Genomic DNA, 20,488 nt, shown 5'->3' with positions numbered 1-20,488 from the left:
GCTAATATATAATCATATAAATGAACATTTGTACAAAAGTAAATATTTTAAAACTAAATACAAAATTGATCTATATTATTTTGAAAAAGGGCGCCAAAAGTCAAATATATCGATAAGAAACAGGGGCTATCGTTCTTCCATCGATTGCAGGGATTTTACTGCTTCTCGACTACGGTCACACTGAGAACTGGGAAAATGGAAAACACAAGATAAAAACGTGAAGTCCTCTGGTCGAAATTCCGTGGAAGCAATCTGGTATCTGGTGAAAAGGGACGTCAGGCGAGAGTGACAGGATGCCGGGCAAGGTGGGTGTCAAGATCAAGGCGGCGCGCAACCTGCCGGTGATGGACAAGTCGAGTGAGACGACGGACGCATTCGTGGAGATCAAATTGGCCTCGGTGACCCATAAAACAGATGTGTTCCGCAAGAGTTTGAATCCCACCTGGAACACGGACTGGTAGGGTCTCCCTGTGACTCCCTATGTACTTTGTATAGTAAGCCCTACTTCCGGACAGGTTCCGCTTCGAGGTGGACGATGCTGAGCTCCAGGACGAGCCACTACAAATCCGACTGATGGACTACGACACTTACTCCGCCAACGATGCCATCGGCAAGGTGAACATCAGCCTGAATCCTTTGTGCCTGGAGAGTTCTAGTCAGGCGGTGCACGGCAAGGGCACCGTGCTCTCCGGCTGGATTCCGGTCTTCGACACGATGCACGGCATTCGCGGCGAGATCAATGTGATCGTCAAAGTGGATCTCTTCTCGGACGTGAACAAGTTCCGGCAGAGCTCCTGCGGCATCCCCTTCTTCCACTGTTTGTAGAATTCTCAATCAGACTTGATACGGTTTTCAAATTGAAACCCGTAGCATGTCACTAAATCTTAACAAAAAAAAAGACTAACCATCTTTCTTCTTCCCACAGCCCAGTGTGTGCCATTTGGCTACCGTGCGCAAGTGATTCACGGCTTTGTCGAGGAGCTGGTGATCAACGATGATCCGGAGTACCAGTGGATAGACAAAATTCGCACGCCCCGTGCTTCCAACGAGGCCCGACAGGTGGTATTCCTGAAGTTGTCGGGCCAGGTGCAGCGGAGAATGGGCCTGAAGGCCATTAATATGGGCGCTAATGCCGTCATCGGCTATACCCAGTGCTTCGATCTGGAGGGAGATGTGGGCGTGGTCGCACGAGGCATAGGAACAGCCGTCACGCTGATCAAGGACACCAGCACCACTCAGCCAAATAGCGCGGATGTTGCCCTCATTGAAGAGTGAGTATTTATTTTGGAGAAAGGTCGAAAATTTCATATTGGTCTAATGACTCATAAGTTGTGAATTATTTATCGATTGACCATAGTCTTGCAGAGAGTTTGTCATGTTCTGTCTGTCTGTATTACAAGTATTACATAAGTCTATCAAAGTCGATCATAGTTATTGTACTTAAAGGTCTGCAAACATTGTTCATTAAACTATTTGGCGCATTGTTTACTTCGTTTAATGCAGTTAAACAATGTTCGTTTTAAAATTTTTTATTACATGACTAGGCTGCAAGAGTATTTAATACTTCGGTCTCCGAAGCCAACCTGTCCTTTTTTGTACAAAGCCTTGGAACTCCAACCGTAGCCAACTGTAGGTGCTAGTAGAAAGCTTATTTAAACATGTTCTAAAGCAATTTCTTTCTTCTCTTGAACGTTCTCCACCCCACACCGAAATCTCTCCGACGATGTTCATCCCTCGAAATCTCTTCTTTCCTTGTCGTATCGTATTGCACGTTCCAATCGTTGTCGTTGTTGTTTCGTTGTTGTGTCGTGTTTGTGTTTATAAAACATTTACGTACCACCTACCCCCTAAAACGGCTAGACTTACACAAAAGTATCTAGACTTCCTCAACTGTGCGGGGGCGAGCAGCTCGAGTCTGCCGCTTTCCGGCCGCACGCCCCAATATCGACTCAATATATATAGGGAACCTAGCTCGTCGGCGCCTTCATCAGCGGCAGCGGCGGCAGCAGCAACGATGTTTTACCTGGAGAGTGCCAGCAGCGATACGGAGGATGCGGAATTAATGCAGGATCTCATTCGGCAGGAAGACGAGCGTGGCGATAAGAGTCGCGAAAAGAAGCTGCGACACCGTATGCGCCGCCTGACGCTCTCCTCGAGTAAGGTGTTCAGCCAGAAATATGCCACGCTTATTCGTCGGATTGAACCGAAGATCCCCGAGAATGCTACGCAATCGTTGAGCAGCATCTTTGGAGGAGCATCAGCAGCTAGCTCGAGTTTTAGGCGCCGACGCAAATCGCGCTTCGCCGCATCGACTTCAAAGTCGTCCATTCCCCCGTTTATAGTGCGCTCCATCAGCAGCGATGCAGGCGTTCGTCCTGGCCATGCGCCCGTCAAGAGTTTCCTCACGGTGCCCGGTTTGACGGAGTATCAGGAGAATACGCGTTCGGCACCTGACTTGCCAGGGGATGAGTTTAAGGCGAAGACCCGTCCGTCATCTAATTACTCCACTGACTCAGAGGAGTCTTTGCAAATGGATCTGGAAATAGCTGCGCCCGATAGCAATGGTGAGGACTCCCCGGAAGAGGAGAATCTGCAGGATAATTGGATTAAGCCGGGGGAGACTCGCAGCTGCGAGAATAGCCAGCAGGATTTGGGACCCAGACACCACAATCTGCTCGAGGACCTGAAGGGTTTCTCGCGTCGCCTGCAAAAGATGATGCATCTGAAGCCCAAGGATAGCGAGTTAGAGAAGACGCCGAAGCTTCCGTTTGTGCCCTCGCTGGAACGCAAACCGTACTACAGCTCACAACCGGAGTTGCCCACCTGCTCCGATGATTGGCTGGGATCCAGTCTCAGTGGATCCACGTCCATGCTGCAGTTGAACTTCCTTCCCAGTTACGAGAAGACCATGCAGCGCAGTGCCTCCCTGAATCATTTGGTGGCGCCCGAAACTCCTGTACCTCCCAACACGTTGCTGCTGAAGGCGCCCGAGCTTCGCGTCTGCCCCTCGACACCCACTCCCACCCAGTCCGATCTAGTTGCCTTCGATTATAATAACCCCTCTTACCTTGCCCAATTAGATCAATCTGTAAATATTGCTAATAGTACTAACCATAGTAACCACAATAATGAGTCATCATTGCTTGCTCCATTCGCCATTCGACAACAAAACCAACCACGCGAACTTAGACCCAGCACTGAGCTCCAACAGCAGCCAGGTTCAGCAGGGGTAGCCGGAAGCACTGGACCATCCAATATACCCACAACTGTGGAGGGCAGCAGTCCCAATCTGAAGCGATTTGCTTCGCCGGTGAGCAGCAACCGGATGAAACTGACGCCCAGCCCCTCGAAGAGCGGCATCTCGGCGACCACAAATGCGGATAGTGCCTCCACGTCCACCGCCTCGACGGCCACGACCATGGTGCCGGTCACCGTCGGCGAGATCTGCCGAAGATCCTCCGACTCCGACTTGAGTGTCACGCCCAAAGGTATGTAAGGGGACAGCCCAAGAATGACAGCCCTCTTCCCGAATTCATATCACTGTAATTGAGTGAAAAACTAAATTAGTTTAGAAGTTATAAGCATTTGAAAGAAATTTTTAATATATAATAGTAATGATGAATAATTCCAAACGTAGTTTAAAGCTTTGCCTAGAATTCTATCCGTTCTATCTAAAATGTTGCTTTAAATTAACTGGAGTTTTGTTTTTAATATTACATATATTTTTGTTAATAAGAACTAAACTATATTTCATACAAACTAAGAAAAAGAATATCTTGATTAAAGTTCAGAGAAGGTTCACTTAGTTTTCGATTGAAAACGGGAGGAGGGCTGAAAGGTCTCGATTATTAGTTAAGAATTAGGTTGTAAGGTTGTAGGCTCTATGCATCCAAGCACCCAGCTGCTAATCAATACTTGTGTGTTTGTTGTCGCCGTGTGTCTATTTCCCACCGTCTCGTCTTTAAGTAACCGTAAACGTCTCTTCCAACGTTCTATTTTTACGTCCGCTGCTGCATCTCGCATCTCGAATCTCACCAACAGGCATAGCCTTTACATTCCACCGGAAGCGTAAGTAGATGCTCCGCATAATCTCGGTGTCCTTCTCGATGTACCTCTGTGTGTCTGTGCGTGCTCCTCTATTTCTCTTCATCTAGCCCGCCTTTTTTTTGCGGATATTCGCTTTTCTTTCCGTTCTCTATCTTGCGAATGTCTCATCCGATCTGATCTATCCTTAAATGTTATACTACACTATCATCACGTGTGTCATCACTTGCGGGACAATTTCTGCTCTGAGGATCTCAAATTGTAGGTTTTTTTTTTGGTTTATGTTTGATAATTTTGAAAAGTGATTGTAATTCATAAACAATAACTCTATCCTGTAATACAATTTCTCTGCAATGTGTGTGTATCAGGATATTGGATGAAAAACTCTTCTTCATTAATTGACAACATCAAAATTATTAATGTAAAAGATATCAAAACAAATTGTGGTTTATATTTGAGTGTTCAAATTATTATTGGTAAGCTAAAAATAGGGCTTTAATGACGAATTTATTTTTTTTTTTTAAGTCTGTGGAAACTAGCTCATATCTCAAACACTTCACACGGTCTCAAGACATTCTGCTGTAAATATAAATGTATTCACTATGTGTAAGACCCTCGTGAGCAAGGATTCATGCATATAAAGGGAATTTAATTTTTCCAATCGTCTTCATTAACAGGAAACTCTATTTGTGTGGCCAGTGAGCGCTTGGTGGCAGCCACAGCTATGATGCGTCTAACGCAACCGGCGGTGGGAGCCAAACCTGGAACAGCGGCCGACAGCCTGGATATGTTGGAGTATCCCTTCCTGACCATGACAAAGTACCCAACTGGTTTTATACTTCATTTGGGTGCCACTGTTGCAGCACGTTCTGTAAAGCTGCTGGAGCGAGTGCCCAATCCGGATGAGCCGGAGGTACGCGACAGCTGGTGGACAGAGCTGCGCATGGAGATCCGATCGCATGCCCGTTCCCTGGGCTGCAATGTAGTGCTCGGCTATGCGGAGACCACAACCATTTCGTAAGTGTAAAAAGCATGTGACTAAAACAGTCTAGATAAAGCAGAAATTAATATTCAGAATTTTCTGAGCTCACCTGTTGAGATAAGCATAATTAATACCGTATCTCTGTTTGCAGTGACGATGTCTGCGTATTATCTGCAACTGGAACGGCGGCAGTGATCAACATGGTGTTCAATCGATCTGTATCTCAAACCGATATCTTCACCATGTCCAAGGCAGCCGCCAGTGTGGCGGGCATGACGAATTCCGTGGAGGAAGGCAATGGAAGCAGCGCCGGAGATACGAGCATTGGCAAGGACAGCGGTTCTCTGGGCACCGGGAATAGTTCTGGGGGAAAACGTTATGGACTTCCCCCACTTAATGGACCGCGGAACGCCTGTGCCATCTGCCACATACCCTACAACCTAAGCTCCGTTCCCTTCAACGTGAAGATGAAGAAGTGCGCCGTGTGCCGCAAGGGACGAGTACCGGACGTTCTCCTGGCCACGCTTGAAGTGCCTGAGTTTATGCAGGTCACCGGGCGTGGTTGCTTCATGCAGGCCCAAGTGGTGCGCGCCAAAAGAGATCTGCGTGCGGAGCTAAATGCCAAGGAGATTTCCGATGGGCTGCCCTTCCTGGAGTACGAACTGCATCGTGTGCTGATCAACAAACTGAAGGCGAAGGGCATGAATGCTATTTTTGGGCTACGCACCCAGGTGGCAATTGGAGAGCGCATGATAGCGTTGATAGCCACGGGAACGGCTCTATTTCTAACTGCTCTGCCGGTGCCGCAGGTGCCGAAGATCGTGGCCGGTAATTCGTGGACCGATAAGCAAAAGCTGAATGAACTGCAGAAGAAGTTGCAAGAGACGTTTGAACGCAACCAGGAGATCTATCAGCTGAAAAGCTTGGATCCTGACTTGACAGCCAATGCGGGAGGGACAGCCGCCTCCGGCGCCTCTGCCGATAAACAATCGGATACAGACGACTCAGATGAGGAAGAGATGAACGAGATCGATCTGAACTGCGGCAACAAAGAGCTGTGTGTCCTGGAGGTGGATGATATCGAGGACTTGGAAATCATATCGCTGTTAATGGAACCATATCCGCCGGAAGGTTTCCATGTGGTCAATACACAGCAGGTGCCGGGCATGCTGGAAATGGACACAGTCAAGAATCTGCAAATGTTCACCCAAGTGTGGCGCGCTCGTCTCGAGGTGGGACAAAGTGTTAACGGGTTCCCAAAACACTTTCAGAGGTGGGTTTCGAATTTCTTGGTTTAATTATCAGTTGAAAACAACTTTTTTTTCAGACTGCTGCAGACCATTTACTTTAAGCTGCGCACCATGATACCCTGTGCCATATGCGATCTTCGCTTTCGACTGGATCTGCCTGAGTCGGTAAGTAAAATGGTTACATTCCGGCTTTTATTGAAGCTAACTTAGTTCACATTTTACTTTGCAGGATCAAATTCAACTGCTAGTCACTGGCATGGCCATGGGTCTCAGCGATGCCAATAAAATGAAGTACCGAGGTCGTGGCCGGCCGGCTCAACTGCAGCAACAGCAACCACAACAGCAGAACGGATTTCATGATGCCACGATGCACGCCACCCAATCGCAGCCAGAATTAAATGGCAAACGACAGCTGCAGGAGGAGGATTACATTTTTCCGCTGGACGAGGATCAAATGGTGGACACACCGACGCCCACCAGTAACGCTATACCAACATTTGGAATGAGCTCTTTTAAAATGCGCAAGACCTCGCCATCACGTTTGAATAACCTGGTTTCCGGAATACCATCCACCGGTGTTAAGTCGTTGAATGTTGGGATTGTCCCCCGTAATCGATATGTAAGTAACCTTAATTCCCATTCTTGTTTTGTATACCTTTGCAAAGAGGATTAAAATTACAATCAAAAGTTTTCCACACATTGAAAGGCAAACATTTGACCCCATTAAACAGTCATGTACGTCTATCCGTTTATAGAAAAACAGTCTGCTTTCTGATGCACGCGAATCCCAATTTCCGAAAAATTGCTGTGCAGAAACGTGTCCAAAAATGGGACTTCTAGGCCCACATATATACCCAGTTACTTATATAACTATTATAATTGTTTCCAAATTCTCTTAAATTCTACGTGCCCTTCACTGCGTTGCAAACAAAATCAAAACTGTCCGCTTCTACGCAAGTCTCTCAGTTTAAATCTATTTGGATGAAATTTAGCAAAAATGTCTTTCATCCCTTGCAGGTAGTATATAAATATAAAAGGTATAAATGTTATTATATACTTTATTTTTTTAAATCAATATTTATTTATTTAATTTATTATTTTGCTAATATACAATTGACAGTTTCCTCTGCGGGATCGTTACGGAGTGGATTTAACGCCTCTAAGCTTTATACCTGGCGGTCGTATAGATAAATATTTGGGCAACCTGAACTTCTTCTTCATCCGAGAGAGCACCTCGATCCGGGAGAATGGCGGCATCAGCGGATTTGTCCATGGATTCATCACTGAACTGCTGGCTGTGGTGAGGGCCCACATAGCTTCGCTGGGTGGGAATGCCATGGTCTCATTTTACATCACTGAACTAATGTTGTTCGATAATCAGCACAAGAATCAGGTGAGCCAAATAATTATTTAACTATCTCAAAGTCTTTTAACTTACTATAATATTTTGTTTTTAGGGTCAGTGTCTGATTAGCATTGGTGGCGATGCCGTCTATGTGAGCTACCATGCCGATGACTGATATAAAAACTTGCGGGGCATATAGCGCCTATTTTATGCGAATCGTCCCAAAAGCCTCTACTCTCTATTTTCTTCCGCTTAGCTAGAACTGTCAGCTCTGCCCAGCAACTGAAGTTAATCTAACACAAGTTTACTTAACAACTTTACAGTCTCTGTAGTTGGATTCTTTATGCAATATTTTAACTGTGAGGAATCGTTAGTATCCTTAGCCTAACGTAGTAGTGCGAATTTTTTCGGTCTTGTTACTTGTTTGCTTGATGTTTTTAGCGTTAAACCAATTGCAATTTCTGTACATAGTTGATGTTTATTGAATATTGAATTTAGAACGAGTGCGAGACATAAGTATACTAACGATATATAAAAATGTTGCCACCACAAACATGACACACATATATACTCGTACTCCTAGATATCCAATTTTGGCGTGTAAAATATAATACATACAATATTTAAAAATAAAACAATTGCTCAACTAAATGGATTCGATTTGATTAGTTTGGCGTGGTAGAGAGCAGCACGAACATGACCCAGAGATGGAGTAGGGCCACGTAGACGATCACAGAAACCCGCATCATGGGATAGCGGCGCAGGAAGGTTCCCACTCGGATGCCCATGGTGTCCGCCTGGCGAAGGGCTCGCTTGAAACGACGGGCCACACGATTGTCGAAAGGACTTGGGTGCATGAGCCGCGGAAACTGGGCTTTAACTAGTAAATATAAATTATTTAAATAAGTTGTATAATTGCTAAACTAATATAAGCTCACCATCATCTGTGCTGTTAAGCAAGGAAGTGCGAGAACTGCCCCTCTGACTTTCCATCTCCACCAAGTGCATGTTCTGCTGCAGCTGCGACTGCGCCTTCTCGTGCTGCAATCTCAGCGCATTCCTCTCACTCGTCACTCGCTCCAGGAGACCCTGCCGTTCCACAAGGGACTGGGTTAGAGCCTTTAGACGAGTCTCGTAATCGTTTTTGGCTCCCGTATTGGCCTCCTCGCTGAGTCGCTGACGCATCTGCTGGAGCTGCTGTTCTCGCTCTTGGAGTCGAGTGGCGGAAGCGGCCATCTGGTTGCTGAGTTGCTGCCGGAGGGAGGCCAGTTCCTGGGTGAGCATTCTTTGATCGGACTCGGAGGCCACAGTGTGTTCTCGTGCCTGTCGCAACTCCTTGGCCAGCGATTCCTCCCGTTGGCGGGCGGAGCTCAGCTCCACCTGGGGTTGTCTCTCCTGGGAAAGGTTATCCTCTAGCTGCAGGCGAGCCTTCTGCAATTCCTCGTTGATGTGCTCTAGTTCTTGTTTCAGTGATTCATGTTCGATCTGCAGGAATCGCGTCTCGCTGTCCTTGGCCACTAGGTTGGCATCCGAGCCCTCCTCCGTGGGCTTCGCCTTTAGCTCTGCGATGAGGGCATCTTTGGCCTGCAGAGCTCTCTGAGCCTTGATGCGATACTCCTGCAGTTCCTGGCGCTGCTGATCGGTTTCTTTGGTTTGCATCTGCAGTTTGTGGGCGGCACTCATGTACTCCTGCTGCAGCTTGGCCAGATTGGTTTCCAGCTCGGAGATGGAGTGCACGTACGCCATGTTGGCACTTTGGGCCTCGTTGTGGTCGTGAACCGCCTTGTCCCGCTCCTCGGACAGAGTTTTGACCAGAACTTCCAGCATCTGGCTGTGCTGATGCAAATTGAACTTCTCAGTTTCGTTGTTTACTTCATCCAGACGGAGACGCAGCTCATCCCTTTCGGCTGTGATCTCATTTAGGGCGATCTTGAAGGCCGCCAGTTCTGTGGTGTCCAGGGAGCTGCCTGAGATCTCCGGATTGTGGGAGAAACTGGTCATCTTCTGGCGCATCTCCTTGTTCACCACGGAGCCCCCTCCCTCGCTCCTTCACACTGGATGAGCTAGTGGCGCCCGAACGCCTCGCTGGCGACAGAGTGGACTTCAGGGACAGGGATTGGGTGCTGCTGGTCATGCTCCTGCGCATGGGATCCGCCGATCCGGTGGGATTGTCCGTCTGCAGGGCCGTCGCCGCATTCTGGTCGAGCTTGTTCAGAATGTTTTCGGCCTTGTCCGCCAGTCCTGTGATCCAGGATGACATGTTTTCCTAATATTACAAATCTCTGCGAGCACAACACGTAAACAATGTCTGACTGTGTGACCAGTTCACCATTGACTACCAAATGGTCGCCACCTAACGCAAGGTCACACTAAGAATAACGTATTTTTAAAAAAATATTGAATCAATTATAAATTAAAATTTATAAATTTATAAAACTATAGGGAAAAAAACTGAATTGTATACTTTTTAATTAATTATTGATATAAATTTATAAAACATATAATGACAACTTAACGATTTGGTTGTCCCTTTTATAAAATCTTGCCCAAGATAGGATATTACAAATTGTATTAACTTAAATAACCAATGATAAACTATTCTGCTGTAAAGCCTACCCTTTAAGCCCGCAATAAAACTCCAAAGTTTTTAAAGTTAAATCTGATTAAATACTCAACAGTGGCAGTACTTAACAATCTTTGAGCCTAACTACTACAAACTATAATTATCAATTACTTTCCAATACAAAAGTCTTTGAACACGACGTCGAGTATATCTTCGCAGCTGATGTGTCCGGTGATGCGTTCGATGCAGCGCACGGAGTTGCGCAGCTTGGAGGCGGCAATGGCCATGTCCGGGTAAACATCGGGTCTGTAATCTCTTAGAAATATGTCGATGTTCTCTATGCAACGCTCCAGTTGTTGCCGGTAGCGTGTGTTTGTAATCCGTGGATTCTCCGCACGGGGTTCGCCGCACAATTCCTTCAGCTGCTTCTCCAGAGATCCCAAAAAAACGGGCATCTTATCTGGTTTATGGCACGATATGGTCAAAACATTGGATAGCTGGCCCAACTGTTGGTTCTCCTCATCCGACAGGATGTCCGTTTTATTGGCCACCAACTGCAGGCGTTTTCCCGCGCACAATTCCCGGGGAATATCCAATTCTCCCAGATAACTATCCACAAATGGGGCTACAGCGTCGTCGTGAGTTAGATGTTTGATATTCTTGGCATCCGCTAGGAGCAAAATTAAATCAGATTGGGCAAGACAGTCCTTGGCTCTCTGCATTCCCTCCTGTTCTATACTATCCGTAGTAGATCTGCGTAGTCCGGCTGTATCCGCAAATACCACGGGATATCCTCCGAAATTATGCATGGTTTCGATGATATCCCTTGTTGTGCCTGCCTGATCCGTCACTATGGACACGGATCGCTGGCACAGTAGATTGAGCAGACTGCTCTTGCCCACATTGGGTGCTCCGATGATCACCGTACGGACTCCATCGCGGAGGAGCTCGCCCTGCCGCTGGTCACTCAAGTGCTCGCGAATCTCACGCTTCACCGCTTTCAGTTCTTTGGTGAGTTGCAGGATGATGCCGCCCTCGATCTGCTCCTCCTCGGCGAAGTCTATATAGGCCTCCAGATGGGCGGCACAGCGGATCAGTCGCCGGCGCCAGGTATCGTAGAGGCGGGCCAGTGCTCCGGTGCTCTGAAGCAAGGCCTGCAAGGGAAAGTATTGTAGGTTGGGAACAAATTAATGCAAATTATGGTATTACTAACCTGCTTTCTTTGTGCCTCTGTTTCGGCATGGATGAGATCCGCCAGTCCCTCCACCTCTGTCAAATCCAGTTTGCCTCCGAAAAATGCTCTCTTGGTGAACTCTCCTGGCTCCGCTGGCCTCAAACCATCCACTTTTCCCAGGGCATCCAGCATAGCCGCAATGACGGCCAGGGATCCGTGGACTTGGAACTCGCAGGAATCCTCCCCAGTAAACGAGGCCGGACCCGGAAACCAAAGTAAGAGGCCTCGGTCAATCATGTCATTGCTGGCAGGGTGGTAGAAGGATTTCAAATACGCCTGGCGGGCCTGTTTGACGACATTTTTTAGAAAAATTATATATTAAAAGGGTAATATAATTTATGTCATAGTCTTATTTTATGGCACGAGGACAGAATCAATTTTAGCATCAATTAGCAACCGATTATAATTTTGCTTCGCAGGTTTCAGGTATAGATTTATATACACTTACAGAGCGACTACTACCATAACTCCAGTTTAAATATTTAGAACATAATTTTTATACTCGATAATTTAAAATTAAACATCGTTGTAAATGATCATTTTATTGATTTAAGAAAAACTAAAACAACAATTTTTTAAAAGACTTAATGTAATTTTAATTACTTTCCATCCAAAATAAATATAAAACCAACAAGTCTAGAAAGTAAATGATTTACTACTAGCACTATTTCTTGAATATATACGAGCAACAATTGGTTCAATTATACATATATATATAAAGTATTTGAAAATATATGTATAAAACTATATATTTTCGGTCATAAGGTTGATTTCCGTTGGAATAAAAGAGTGGCATGGCATTTCTCGGCCTCTACATATCGTTCTCTGATTATTAATGGGCTAGGAAACCGAATTCAAACCGTAGGTCATGTACCCCGATATCTTGGATAATATATATTAATTGACTTGCCTTCGGCTCGTATTCTTTATTGGCGACAATGGCGCGGAGTGCCTTCTTTGTTTGAGGTCCCGAGACCCGAATTACGGAAACGCCGCACTTGACATGACCGGAACTGAGGCTGTAGATGGTGCATCCGCTGCTGGCAAACCGACGGAAGTGGCCAAGAAAGCCGTTGGACGCGTTTCTAAGGAGCGCCATGTCCGAAAAACAATTAAAATCCAACCGCCGAACAATTAAACGTGAGCACCAGTGTGACCGTGGAACGGCCGTTACTAAAATGTATCTTTCGGTTCTGATGTAGATACTAACAGAATTAAATATATCTTAGAAGTAAAAAACCTGGCGGTAGAGAACTTGGATAGGCATCTAGTGTTGACAAAGACCAAATCAACCGTTTCAACCGATTTAAATGAATTTAAAAACAATATCAATAGTTTAAATTGAATTTACCAAAAAATCCAAATCCTCAGTGACTTCTTGTGAGAAAGTTATTAATTTTTAATTAATATTTTTATGTACTTTAATATTTTTTTTCATTAAAATGTAATATTGAACCCCAGTACGCATTGATATTTGTAACTGTTTATTTTAAATTGGATTTGAACAATTCTATGTAAATTTCAGATTTGACGTTATTGCCTTGATTCCTCCTCCTTTCTGGAAAATCGTCTTTGTCCCCATATCTTTCTTCTGATTTTCATTGCCAGTCTTTCATCCTGAAGTTTCTTGGGATTAAAAGGACACTTCAGTTCCTTTTTGGTGGTCCTCTGCTTAAGCGCTTTTAAGATATCAAAATCCCTAGGTGCCCTTTTCGCGATATTGAGTATATATCTGAGTCCTTTTTGGCGGGTTGACATGCTGCTCACAAAACTGTAAGTTGGAAAGAATTTTGAAAGCCCTTTAAGAGCCATGAATACAGGAAATAATTTGGATATTTTATTTCGATATTGAAGTCACATCTGGGCTACGGACATACAATATTATAATACGTTTCGGATTTTGACACTTAAAAATCGCATGCCTTGCACACTAACAATTTGATCAGGCTACGAAAGAAGTACAATTGTTTGAATTTCTATACGGATATTGTCGAGTAGTTCTGCGTCTAGTAAAAGAACTGGCGATTCCGGGTGCGGTAGGCGTTCGCCATTCGGGGAGATACTGTTGGGGGCGGACAACTGTCGGAGGACCGGGCAAATCGGTTGCGATTGATCATCGCCGCATTACTGTCCCACTCGCTGATGAAGGCGCGGGCTTCGTCGTCCCAGGGTTTGGCGGTATTCGGCCGGTCTTCCTGGGAGAAGGTTAAAGGTTAAGACATAAAAATATAGTAATCTTGAAATAATATGAAAATGAGTTAAATAGTAAAATATATCTGCACATCAGCGTTATCATCAGACAAGTGTATTAAGTTGGCTAATTCCTAAGAATTGGATTTATTGAATATTTTCTTTTATTAAAAATGAATTTTAAAATGTTTATTATTCTTAAAAATTGTAAACTTAGATCTTGCAATTTTAAAATATTTGTGAATACTTTTCAGATAGCTACAACAATATTAATTCATACCTGAGTTCTGCGACGTCGGGGAGCCTCGTCGTCCATCAACTCCATCAAATCACTTCGTCTGCGGCGTTGCTTGGCCGCCACACTTTCCGGGTAATTGATCCAGGTGCGGTCGTAGTTGCGCTCCTCCAGTTCCTGCGGTCGGTACTGCTCGTCGTCGAAGCGCTCCTGGTCGTCCCTTCCGGAGATCCGACCGCCGTGGCCCTCGTCCTGCTCCCACATGGATCGGCGCTTGTTCTTCTTGTAGATGTCCGCCTTCTCCCGCTCCCTGACCACCTGCTCCTCGGGCAGATAGTGGCTGTACATCTGACCTTGACCACGGGGCCGCTGGTACCGCCTGGCGATGTGCCGCGTCGAGGCGCACTCTATTCGCGCACGGAGAAGCTCGATGCAGCGGTTCACCATCATCCGGGTGCAGCCGTGGAAGTTTACCATTTTTAAAAATCTATATCTTTCTACAGTTTAAAGTTTGTATTAAAAAAAGATGGAATTATAAGTAACACGATTTAAAAGCCAAAACGTAGCCTGCTTCTAAAGAGGCGGCGTCTGATAAAATGATTCCGCTCTCAACAAAACAACGTGACATGTAAGGTGCGTAAGAATCAAGGCCCACCTGATGCTGTAAGACAGCTCCCCTTTCTTAATTAGCGTGTTTTACTCACCTGGCGCTAATTTTCTATGGCTAGTACCTGGCACATAGATCAGTTGGGTTCTTGAAGTGACGGCATGAGGTCCGCGATTTTGGTAATTCTTTGGCTCGGAGCCATTGCTTTGGGTCTGGGAAATCGCACCCAACTGATGGAGACTTCTGGTTCCTTAGAGGATCGCATTCTATCACGACGAGTTCGGGGATTGGTGTTTCCGGACAAGGCCTCCGTTCTACTGACCGCCGCCTTAACCAAACTCATTGTGGGGGGACGACCCAGTGGCCTTCAGTATAGTCTGGAGTTTGACATATACGTTCCACTTCCCGATACTGTTGAGGGTTGGCAGCCCAAGATTTTAAAGAGGTTAAAGCCAAAACCCACACCAAAACGACGATTTGATTGGTCATATTACAAACGACCCATAAAATCTTATGAAAATTCTTATTACACTAGGTAAATATTTGAAAAATATCACGTTTGAATTAAAAATACAATTTCAAATACAATATTTTAGGCCTGCAAGCAATAGAGAATCTTTCTACCAGACAAAGAACAGGTAAATAACCTATAAATATTTCTTTAAGATGGTGTTTAATTACACATTCACTGTTTCAGTCCTGCTTTTAATAGAAACTCGTTCTACCAAACCCCTTGGCATTTATCCTCGCCCATTAATCGCAACAATTTTGATCAACACAGGGAAGAGGTCTATAAATCGAGGTAAATAACAAATAAATTATATGTAGTGAAAATTATTTAAAGTAAATTTTTTCAGTCCCCAAATAAATAAAGATTATTTCTACCAAACCCCCTTGAGTTTGTCATCGGCTAACAATCGCAGGAACTCCTATGAACCCGAAGAAGAGGTTTACGAGTCCTGGAATCATGTTCCCAGTTGGAAGTTAAATCGTGGCTATCGGGAGCGTAGGGAAATTTTCGATCAATTCGAGGCAATGGGAAAAGTGTAAGTTATGTAATATGATTTAAAAACGTTAACTGTCAACCACTTCACAGTTTCAAGTTGGATCTTAGGTCTTGCATCAAGAGAGCCATGTGCGAACTTAGAGCCAAATTCAATGCAGGCCATGATCAGGGATTTTTAATGGAGGATCTAATGCGGATTGTGCTGACGTAAGTAGAAACGTAGAGTTATTAATTATTAAACCCATTAAATTGACTAAATTTTAGGGTTCCTGAGGAGATAGCCGACGACAAGTACAGGCACCGCATGGATATCAAGGATTGTGCACGCTTCTACTCCCCAAGTTGTCCATACAATGTTTTGGACTTCCTCACCCAGAGTGGCAAAAAATTGTGAACTCAGTAAACAGAGAAATGAATTTTTGGTGTCGTGTCATTGGGCTGGGATAGACGGTAACCCATATACTTCAGTTCTCATTCCGTCTTCGAGCTGGATAGGTATCCCACATCCAGTATTGTATTCCTCCAAATTCCATCTAAATTCAATTTGACCAAAAATTTTGGATTTCTTTTTCGGTCAAACGTTTAAAATTTCCGATCTGCAGAATGCCTCTAGGTGTGAATGCCTCTCGGGGACTGCTCCGTTCGAACACAATGGTGCGGAATGCGATAGGCAGTTTGCGATTCGCATCCGGTTGTGAGAAAGGCGAGGGCGCAAACAGATGCCCCAAGGTGCTGACCAAGTTTCCCTGCGGCAAGCCGGATATCCAAGCGAAGAAGGCGAAGAAGCCCAAGATGATCAAGCAGGTGTCCATGTGGCTGAACCCGTTCTGCGATCCCGAGGACACTGTCTGTCCCTTCAATCCGCGCTTCGACGACATCTACTACGTGGAATCGGACAAGGCCAAGCGCAAGTACTGGCAGACGTGGGTGGCCTGTCCGCCCATCCAGATCAAGCCCAAGAAGATTTGCTGCTTCGCCCAGGCCAAGCCGGCGCCCATCAAGCGCCGCAAGCCCTCCGCCAAGCCCTCGACCGCCTGTCCGCAACCCTGTCCGGATAAAAAGGAGGAGCTGTGTCCCCGCCTGGCCCGTCGCTGCCATCGCGATGGTCGCCGGCCACCGTCCTGCAAGAGGGAACGCGGACCCCTGCCCTGCGTGAAGCCAAGGACCCCGTATCCCTCGTTCTCGGAGTGCCAGCGCCTCAAGCCCGGCGCCCTGCCCCTGAAGGAGTGCACCTGCCTGGTGAAGCCATTGCTCTGCGAGATTTGGGCCCAGTTCCGCAGACGTGCCGTTAGGAAAGGTTAAAGCACAAATTCCATCGACATTCTGGAGCATTTAAAAATTTTATTTGTATGCGGAAGAGACGAATATTCCCTGAGTGTCTGGAGGATACCGAAGGATATGTGGGCATCAAAACGGATTCTTGGCCATGTTTGTGACGAGGGTCCAGAGCAGCGGATTGCAGTCACTGTAGGTGCGCTCGCAGTCAGCTCCTCCACGTCCGGCATCCCGGGCGTGTAAATACTTTCCGGCCACATTGTCCAAGCTCGGTCTGAGAATAATTTCAAATTAATCGTGTTCTCCGATTCCAAATAAAAGCTGTTCTTACACAAGCACTGCGTTTACGATCTCACTGAAGATGTTGCTGTTCTGGAAGGGTTTCTGGGCTATTTCACAGATGCTTCTCAACAGACAGACTCCACCGTATACACCATCCAACCTGGAGTAAAATGTTGTATAAATGTATAATAATAATTAGGGGAAATACTCACTGCTCCATGCCCACTTCAATGGCATTGTAGACCCAGGTTCGGGCCTCGTCGTGGGTCAGCTTCAACTGCATGTCCTTGCGCCATTCCCGGGCGGTGGACACGAAAGCAGTGGTGTTCCAGAAACTCCACCAGTAGAGGGGAACGGTGGTGGGTACCCACTGACCTTGCAAGTTGAAGAACCACCAAAAGGACTGCTCCTTGTCGGTCTGCTTTACGGGGTAAGCCAAACTGGGGACAAGCTGAAAGTGGTTTGGCAAATTAAAATGGTTAGGTGAGTTTCAGATCTAGGATATAGACATATCCCACCTTGACAATGCCCTGACCATCGTAGATGGCCACTCGCTTAGAGCGACTTAAAGGTGTAAAACTGCTATTACTATTTGTATGTGGATATTTTAAGTTCCTGCTAAATTCCAAGTGACTTCCATCTGGACTGTAGATATTCCTGGTGAGGCTTGCCACCAAATCGATAGTGGAAAGCGAAGTTAGGAGAAGCAAAAGCCAGCTCAAAACTTTGTGGACCATCTTGTTTGTATTAGACTGCAATGCTAACTAATACGGCTTTGTTTAAGCTCGGATCTTTGTTTAAGCCACGATCCACAGTGAACGCAGTATTTGTTTGTCTATGAAATTGACAGCTCTGCATTGAGAAGGGGTACACAGAAAACAATAATGATTTAAATTGAAGATATTTAATTATTACAGTTAGTTTTTGGTTAATAAATTTAGATCTGTGATATTGTGTGACTACAAATTTATAGCACTAATAATAAATAACAAAGGTACTCAAAAGATTTAATTTAAAAATGTATTGTTGTCATAACAAAATGTTTTGTTTTGTATTAAGATATATCGAAAATTAACTTATTTTTGAAGTGTACGACCAAAGAATAGTTTCCCCTAATGACCAGGAATAGAATTGTTCTTGAGCAAAAGAATGGAGTAAGGCGACGAAGTTTCTTGATTGGCCAGATCACGCTGCCATAAGAATCTTGATGATGGAGATGTGCTCCACTTTCATAGGTGTTTTGTGGACCGTTCTAATTGCTGTTCACGCGTATGGCTCTGGTCGTTGATCCACTCATTTACAGATCGCCTTAATTAAACCCCAAATAGACAATGGCGAGAACTCGATTTCGTGTGGCACTTTGCGTAATTCCGACGTGGATCACATCGCCATGTTTCGCCCAGAGCAGCAGAACGTTGGAAAGCTCAGCCAGATCAGCTTCCTGCTGATCACCCTGACCATCCCGATTCATGGACTCCTTCTATTTCCTGCCTCAACGGTGCTGCAGATTACCTCATCCATCTCCATACCCGCCGACCTGAACACCCGCACCAAAGTCTTCATCGACATGGGCTTCCAGATGAACTACAACCTACCAGCCACGGTGTCCTCCTTCTACAATGCCACCATCTGGGCGGATGAGCTGTCCCGGAGACAAAAGCGCCGGTCCGGGAATAGCCTGGATGGGAATCTGCAGCAGGATCTGGAGGGTGGGATGCATCCGGGCGACTTCACGGCCGGACAACTGTATGCTGGGCTGGAGCACATGCTGGAGACCTACGGATTCCACAAATCCTGTCTCCTGCGCAGTGTCTGCGAGCTGGCCAGGCATCCCTTTGCCGAGGACCATTTCTATGGAGTGGTCACCCAGGTCATCACCTTCCTGCTAACGTAAGTTTGATCCCAATGACAGAAATCCTTATAAGGAAATTATGTTCTTTATTATTATTAAACCATATCGAATTAAGTCTCATTAGAATCATGATAGCAATATTAGTTCTGTAAAATCATATTAACATCCGGCTCAAGATAGAATACATTTATGATTTATTTATTTTATTATTATGCCATAACTGTATTGTATTAATAATTCACTGTGATAAAGCAATACAAAAAACTCATTGTTGGAAAATGAATTTCTTTAATTTTCCAAACTGAGATATAGGGTAATATTAGATGATTTATTATTTATAGATAATCAAAACTTATTATCTCTTATTTGCATAATTTCAGCCCCTCGCAACACGAAGGATTTGCCGAAGATGAGCAACTCTATCGAGATAGATATGAAAGAGCGGAGCAGATTGGCTTCCTTGGCGGACAATGCCATAGCTCATATCCCAGTTGTGAAATAGATATTATAAACTTAGCCACTCGACTGGTGAGATGAAATAAATACAATAGCCGCCTATCATTTGCTTATATTTAATTGGGCAAGACGAAGTCTTGCATAATCTTCATTGCATTAATAACATTCAGTTGAATGGAAAGTTCTTATAAACTTATATGTCTTCACTTCTCTATGTGGATAATTAGCCAGTTTGTTTGCATCCGAACAGTTTGATAAATCCGGCTATATCAACAAGCTGCTAATGCCGCTGAGGAAGTCCACCGGGCAGTTGGTATATAACTTAGCACAGTCCTTTCCTAGAAATCCCTGTTGTTCGGCTTGTTCATAAACCTGTCGGTAGAGACTTTCGCCTGGGCCAAAAGCTTCGTGCAAAGAGGGGCTGCAATGCAAAATAGATACCTTTGTTAAGATTTCTTTATAGAGTTAAAATATAATAGCTTTTAAAGATGGAGGTAAAAGTATCTAGAGAAAGTAGCAGATAAAGTACCTCTAAAAAATTATACAATTAAAATATTTAGTATGTCTTGAATTAAAAGTAAAACTGCCTATAATTTAATTAACTGTCAATATGAAATGCTTAGTGAATCCTAATAAATTACTTACGTCAGAGTAAAAGTCATGAGGGCCGTAAGCATATTGTTTTCTGTATCCTTGAAAGGATGTCGGGCCAGTTCACAAACACTGCGCAGGAGACAGGACTCATCGAATCCGTACTGGATGAGCATGTTTTCGAGACTCTCGTACAGCTCCCCGGCCGAGAAGTCACTCGGATGCATCGTGGAAACACCTCTGGGCAGATATTTTGCGGTCTCATTCAGCATCTCACGCTTTCCTCGCCTCGAAAACTCATCTGGCCAAATGGTGGCGGCGTAGAAGGACGAGGGCTGGGCGGGCAGGGCATAGTTCATCTGCAGGCCCCAATCCCAGAATAGTTTCCGATCCGGAATCACCACAGGAACCGAAAGTGAGGAGGTGATCTGGTAAACGGAGGACGCCGGAAAGAGCAGAGGAAACTCCGCCCCAATGGGAACGCTCCACAGCGACACAAGAACGCCGATGAAGTGGACGCCTGTGAGATACATTCTGGTGTGACACTCACTAAAAAGTATCTCACTTCGACATCTT

General features: G+C 45.2%; 9 protein-coding genes across 11 annotated transcripts; 4 read left to right on the top strand and 5 right to left on the bottom strand.

Moving 5' to 3' along the window:
* Positions 1 to 182: 182 nt before the first annotated feature.
* On the top strand, positions 183 to 8,272 carry LOC108050726 (C2 domain-containing protein 5). 2 transcript variants are annotated; one of them, XM_017132527.2, is made up of 10 exons: positions 183 to 457; positions 516 to 817; positions 926 to 1,271; positions 3,190 to 3,488; positions 4,722 to 5,061; positions 5,178 to 6,299; positions 6,354 to 6,441; positions 6,506 to 6,895; positions 7,397 to 7,669; positions 7,734 to 8,272. In XM_017132527.2, exons 1-10 carry the CDS (start codon positions 294 to 296, stop codon positions 7,794 to 7,796), a joined length of 3,387 nt encoding a protein of 1,128 aa, XP_016988016.1. In that variant the 5' UTR covers positions 183 to 293; the 3' UTR covers positions 7,797 to 8,272. The 2 variants fall into 2 exon arrangements, with proteins under 2 accessions (XP_016988016.1, XP_016988015.1); XM_017132526.2 differs by having other exon boundaries at positions 1,861 to 3,488.
* On the bottom strand, positions 8,190 to 9,961 carry LOC108050728 (golgin-84). Its single transcript, XM_017132528.2, is given in 3 exon segments — positions 8,190 to 8,501; positions 8,560 to 9,667; positions 9,669 to 9,961. Coding segments are annotated over 3 exon segments (1,536 nt in total). The 5' UTR covers positions 9,882 to 9,961; the 3' UTR covers positions 8,190 to 8,286.
* Positions 9,962 to 10,173: 212 nt separating this feature from the next.
* LOC108050712 (tRNA modification GTPase GTPBP3, mitochondrial) lies at positions 10,174 to 12,551 on the bottom strand. Its single transcript, XM_017132508.2, has 3 exons — positions 12,329 to 12,551; positions 11,398 to 11,703; positions 10,174 to 11,338 (listed from the first exon to the last, which is right to left on the bottom strand). The coding sequence occupies exons 1-3, from the start codon at positions 12,515 to 12,517 to the stop codon at positions 10,352 to 10,354; spliced, it is 1,482 nt and encodes a 493-aa protein (XP_016987997.2). The 5' UTR covers positions 12,518 to 12,551; the 3' UTR covers positions 10,174 to 10,351.
* Positions 12,552 to 13,233: 682 nt separating this feature from the next.
* LOC108050714 lies at positions 13,234 to 14,435 on the bottom strand. 2 transcript variants are annotated; one of them, XM_017132513.2, is made up of 2 exons: positions 13,889 to 14,435; positions 13,234 to 13,613 (listed from the first exon to the last, which is right to left on the bottom strand). In XM_017132513.2, exons 1-2 carry the CDS (start codon positions 14,318 to 14,320, stop codon positions 13,425 to 13,427), a joined length of 621 nt encoding a protein of 206 aa, XP_016988002.2. In that variant the 5' UTR covers positions 14,321 to 14,435; the 3' UTR covers positions 13,234 to 13,424. The 2 variants fall into 2 exon arrangements, with proteins under 2 accessions (XP_016988002.2, XP_016988003.2); XM_017132514.2 differs by having other exon boundaries at positions 13,234 to 13,609.
* A 168-nt stretch (positions 14,436 to 14,603) lies between these two features.
* On the top strand, positions 14,604 to 15,872 carry LOC108050707. The gene is made up of 6 exons (XM_017132503.2): positions 14,604 to 14,985; positions 15,047 to 15,088; positions 15,148 to 15,252; positions 15,308 to 15,496; positions 15,547 to 15,663; positions 15,721 to 15,872. Exons 1-6 carry the CDS (start codon positions 14,612 to 14,614, stop codon positions 15,848 to 15,850), a joined length of 957 nt encoding a protein of 318 aa, XP_016987992.2. The 5' UTR covers positions 14,604 to 14,611; the 3' UTR covers positions 15,851 to 15,872.
* Positions 15,873 to 15,926: 54 nt separating this feature from the next.
* Positions 15,927 to 17,066, top strand: LOC108050708. The gene has a single exon (XM_017132504.2). It carries the CDS (start codon positions 16,060 to 16,062, stop codon positions 16,756 to 16,758), a length of 699 nt encoding a protein of 232 aa, XP_016987993.1. The 5' UTR covers positions 15,927 to 16,059; the 3' UTR covers positions 16,759 to 17,066.
* On the bottom strand, positions 16,778 to 17,758 carry LOC108050709. Its single transcript, XM_017132505.2, has 3 exons — positions 17,532 to 17,758; positions 17,226 to 17,464; positions 16,778 to 17,173 (listed from the first exon to the last, which is right to left on the bottom strand). The coding sequence occupies exons 1-3, from the start codon at positions 17,748 to 17,750 to the stop codon at positions 17,059 to 17,061; spliced, it is 573 nt and encodes a 190-aa protein (XP_016987994.1). The 5' UTR covers positions 17,751 to 17,758; the 3' UTR covers positions 16,778 to 17,058.
* Positions 17,759 to 18,403: 645 nt separating this feature from the next.
* LOC108050716 lies at positions 18,404 to 19,529 on the top strand. The gene is made up of 2 exons (XM_017132516.2): positions 18,404 to 18,903; positions 19,246 to 19,529. The coding sequence occupies exons 1-2, from the start codon at positions 18,404 to 18,406 to the stop codon at positions 19,400 to 19,402; spliced, it is 657 nt and encodes a 218-aa protein (XP_016988005.1). The 3' UTR covers positions 19,403 to 19,529.
* Positions 19,530 to 19,585: 56 nt separating this feature from the next.
* Positions 19,586 to 20,445, bottom strand: LOC108050715. The gene is made up of 2 exons (XM_044458557.1): positions 19,967 to 20,445; positions 19,586 to 19,742 (listed from the first exon to the last, which is right to left on the bottom strand). The coding sequence occupies exons 1-2, from the start codon at positions 20,443 to 20,445 to the stop codon at positions 19,586 to 19,588; spliced, it is 636 nt and encodes a 211-aa protein (XP_044314492.1).
* Positions 20,446 to 20,488: the final 43 nt, after the last annotated feature.

The sequence above is a fragment of the Drosophila rhopaloa genome, unplaced genomic scaffold (genome assembly GCF_018152115.1).
Source record: "Drosophila rhopaloa isolate 14029-0021.01 unplaced genomic scaffold, ASM1815211v1 contig_167, whole genome shotgun sequence".
NCBI lineage: Eukaryota > Metazoa > Arthropoda > Insecta > Diptera > Drosophilidae > Drosophila > Drosophila rhopaloa.
This window is presented reverse-complemented; position numbering and strand designations above follow the sequence as displayed.

Excerpts from the sequence above, each read along its gene's own strand:
- LOC108050712 (XM_017132508.2), bottom strand. The coding sequence starts at position 12,517 with ATGGCGCTCCTTAGAAACGCGTCCAACGGCTTTCTTGGCCACTTCCGT. Across the intron at positions 11,704-12,328 it reads ATAAAGAATACGAGCCGAAG|GCCCGCCAGGCGTATTTGAA; the intron begins GCAAGTCAATTA and ends GTCGTCAAACAG. Across the intron at positions 11,339-11,397 it reads CAGAGGCACAAAGAAAGCAG|GCCTTGCTTCAGAGCACCGG; the intron begins GTTAGTAATACC and ends TTTCCCTTGCAG.
- LOC108050709 (XM_017132505.2), bottom strand. The coding sequence starts at position 17,750 with ATGGTCCACAAAGTTTTGAGCTGGCTTTTGCTTCTCCTAACTTCGCTT. Across the intron at positions 17,465-17,531 it reads ATGGTCAGGGCATTGTCAAG|CTTGTCCCCAGTTTGGCTTA; the intron begins GTGGGATATGTC and ends AACCACTTTCAG. Across the intron at positions 17,174-17,225 it reads ATTGAAGTGGGCATGGAGCA|GTTGGATGGTGTATACGGTG; the intron begins GTGAGTATTTCC and ends ATTTTACTCCAG.
- LOC108050707 (XM_017132503.2), top strand. The coding sequence starts at position 14,612 with ATGAGGTCCGCGATTTTGGTAATTCTTTGGCTCGGAGCCATTGCTTTG. Across the intron at positions 15,089-15,147 it reads TTCTACCAGACAAAGAACAG|TCCTGCTTTTAATAGAAACT; the intron begins GTAAATAACCTA and ends TCACTGTTTCAG. Across the intron at positions 15,664-15,720 it reads CTAATGCGGATTGTGCTGAC|GGTTCCTGAGGAGATAGCCG; the intron begins GTAAGTAGAAAC and ends ACTAAATTTTAG.
- LOC108050708 (XM_017132504.2), top strand. The coding sequence starts at position 16,060 with ATGCCTCTAGGTGTGAATGCCTCTCGGGGACTGCTCCGTTCGAACACA.
- LOC108050715 (XM_044458557.1), bottom strand. The coding sequence starts at position 20,445 with ATGTATCTCACAGGCGTCCACTTCATCGGCGTTCTTGTGTCGCTGTGG. Across the intron at positions 19,743-19,966 it reads CTCATGACTTTTACTCTGAC|CCCCTCTTTGCACGAAGCTT; the intron begins GTAAGTAATTTA and ends TTTGCATTGCAG.
- LOC108050716 (XM_017132516.2), top strand. The coding sequence starts at position 18,404 with ATGTTTCGCCCAGAGCAGCAGAACGTTGGAAAGCTCAGCCAGATCAGC. Across the intron at positions 18,904-19,245 it reads GTCATCACCTTCCTGCTAAC|CCCCTCGCAACACGAAGGAT; the intron begins GTAAGTTTGATC and ends GCATAATTTCAG.
- LOC108050726 (XM_017132526.2), top strand. The coding sequence starts at position 294 with ATGCCGGGCAAGGTGGGTGTCAAGATCAAGGCGGCGCGCAACCTGCCG. Across the intron at positions 818-925 it reads CGGCATCCCCTTCTTCCACT|CCCAGTGTGTGCCATTTGGC; the intron begins GTTTGTAGAATT and ends TTCTTCCCACAG. Across the intron at positions 1,272-1,860 it reads GATGTTGCCCTCATTGAAGA|ACTTACACAAAAGTATCTAG; the intron begins GTGAGTATTTAT and ends TAAAACGGCTAG.
- LOC108050714 (XM_017132513.2), bottom strand. The coding sequence starts at position 14,320 with ATGGTAAACTTCCACGGCTGCACCCGGATGATGGTGAACCGCTGCATC. Across the intron at positions 13,614-13,888 it reads CCCGACGTCGCAGAACTCAG|GAAGACCGGCCGAATACCGC; the intron begins GTATGAATTAAT and ends ACCTTCTCCCAG.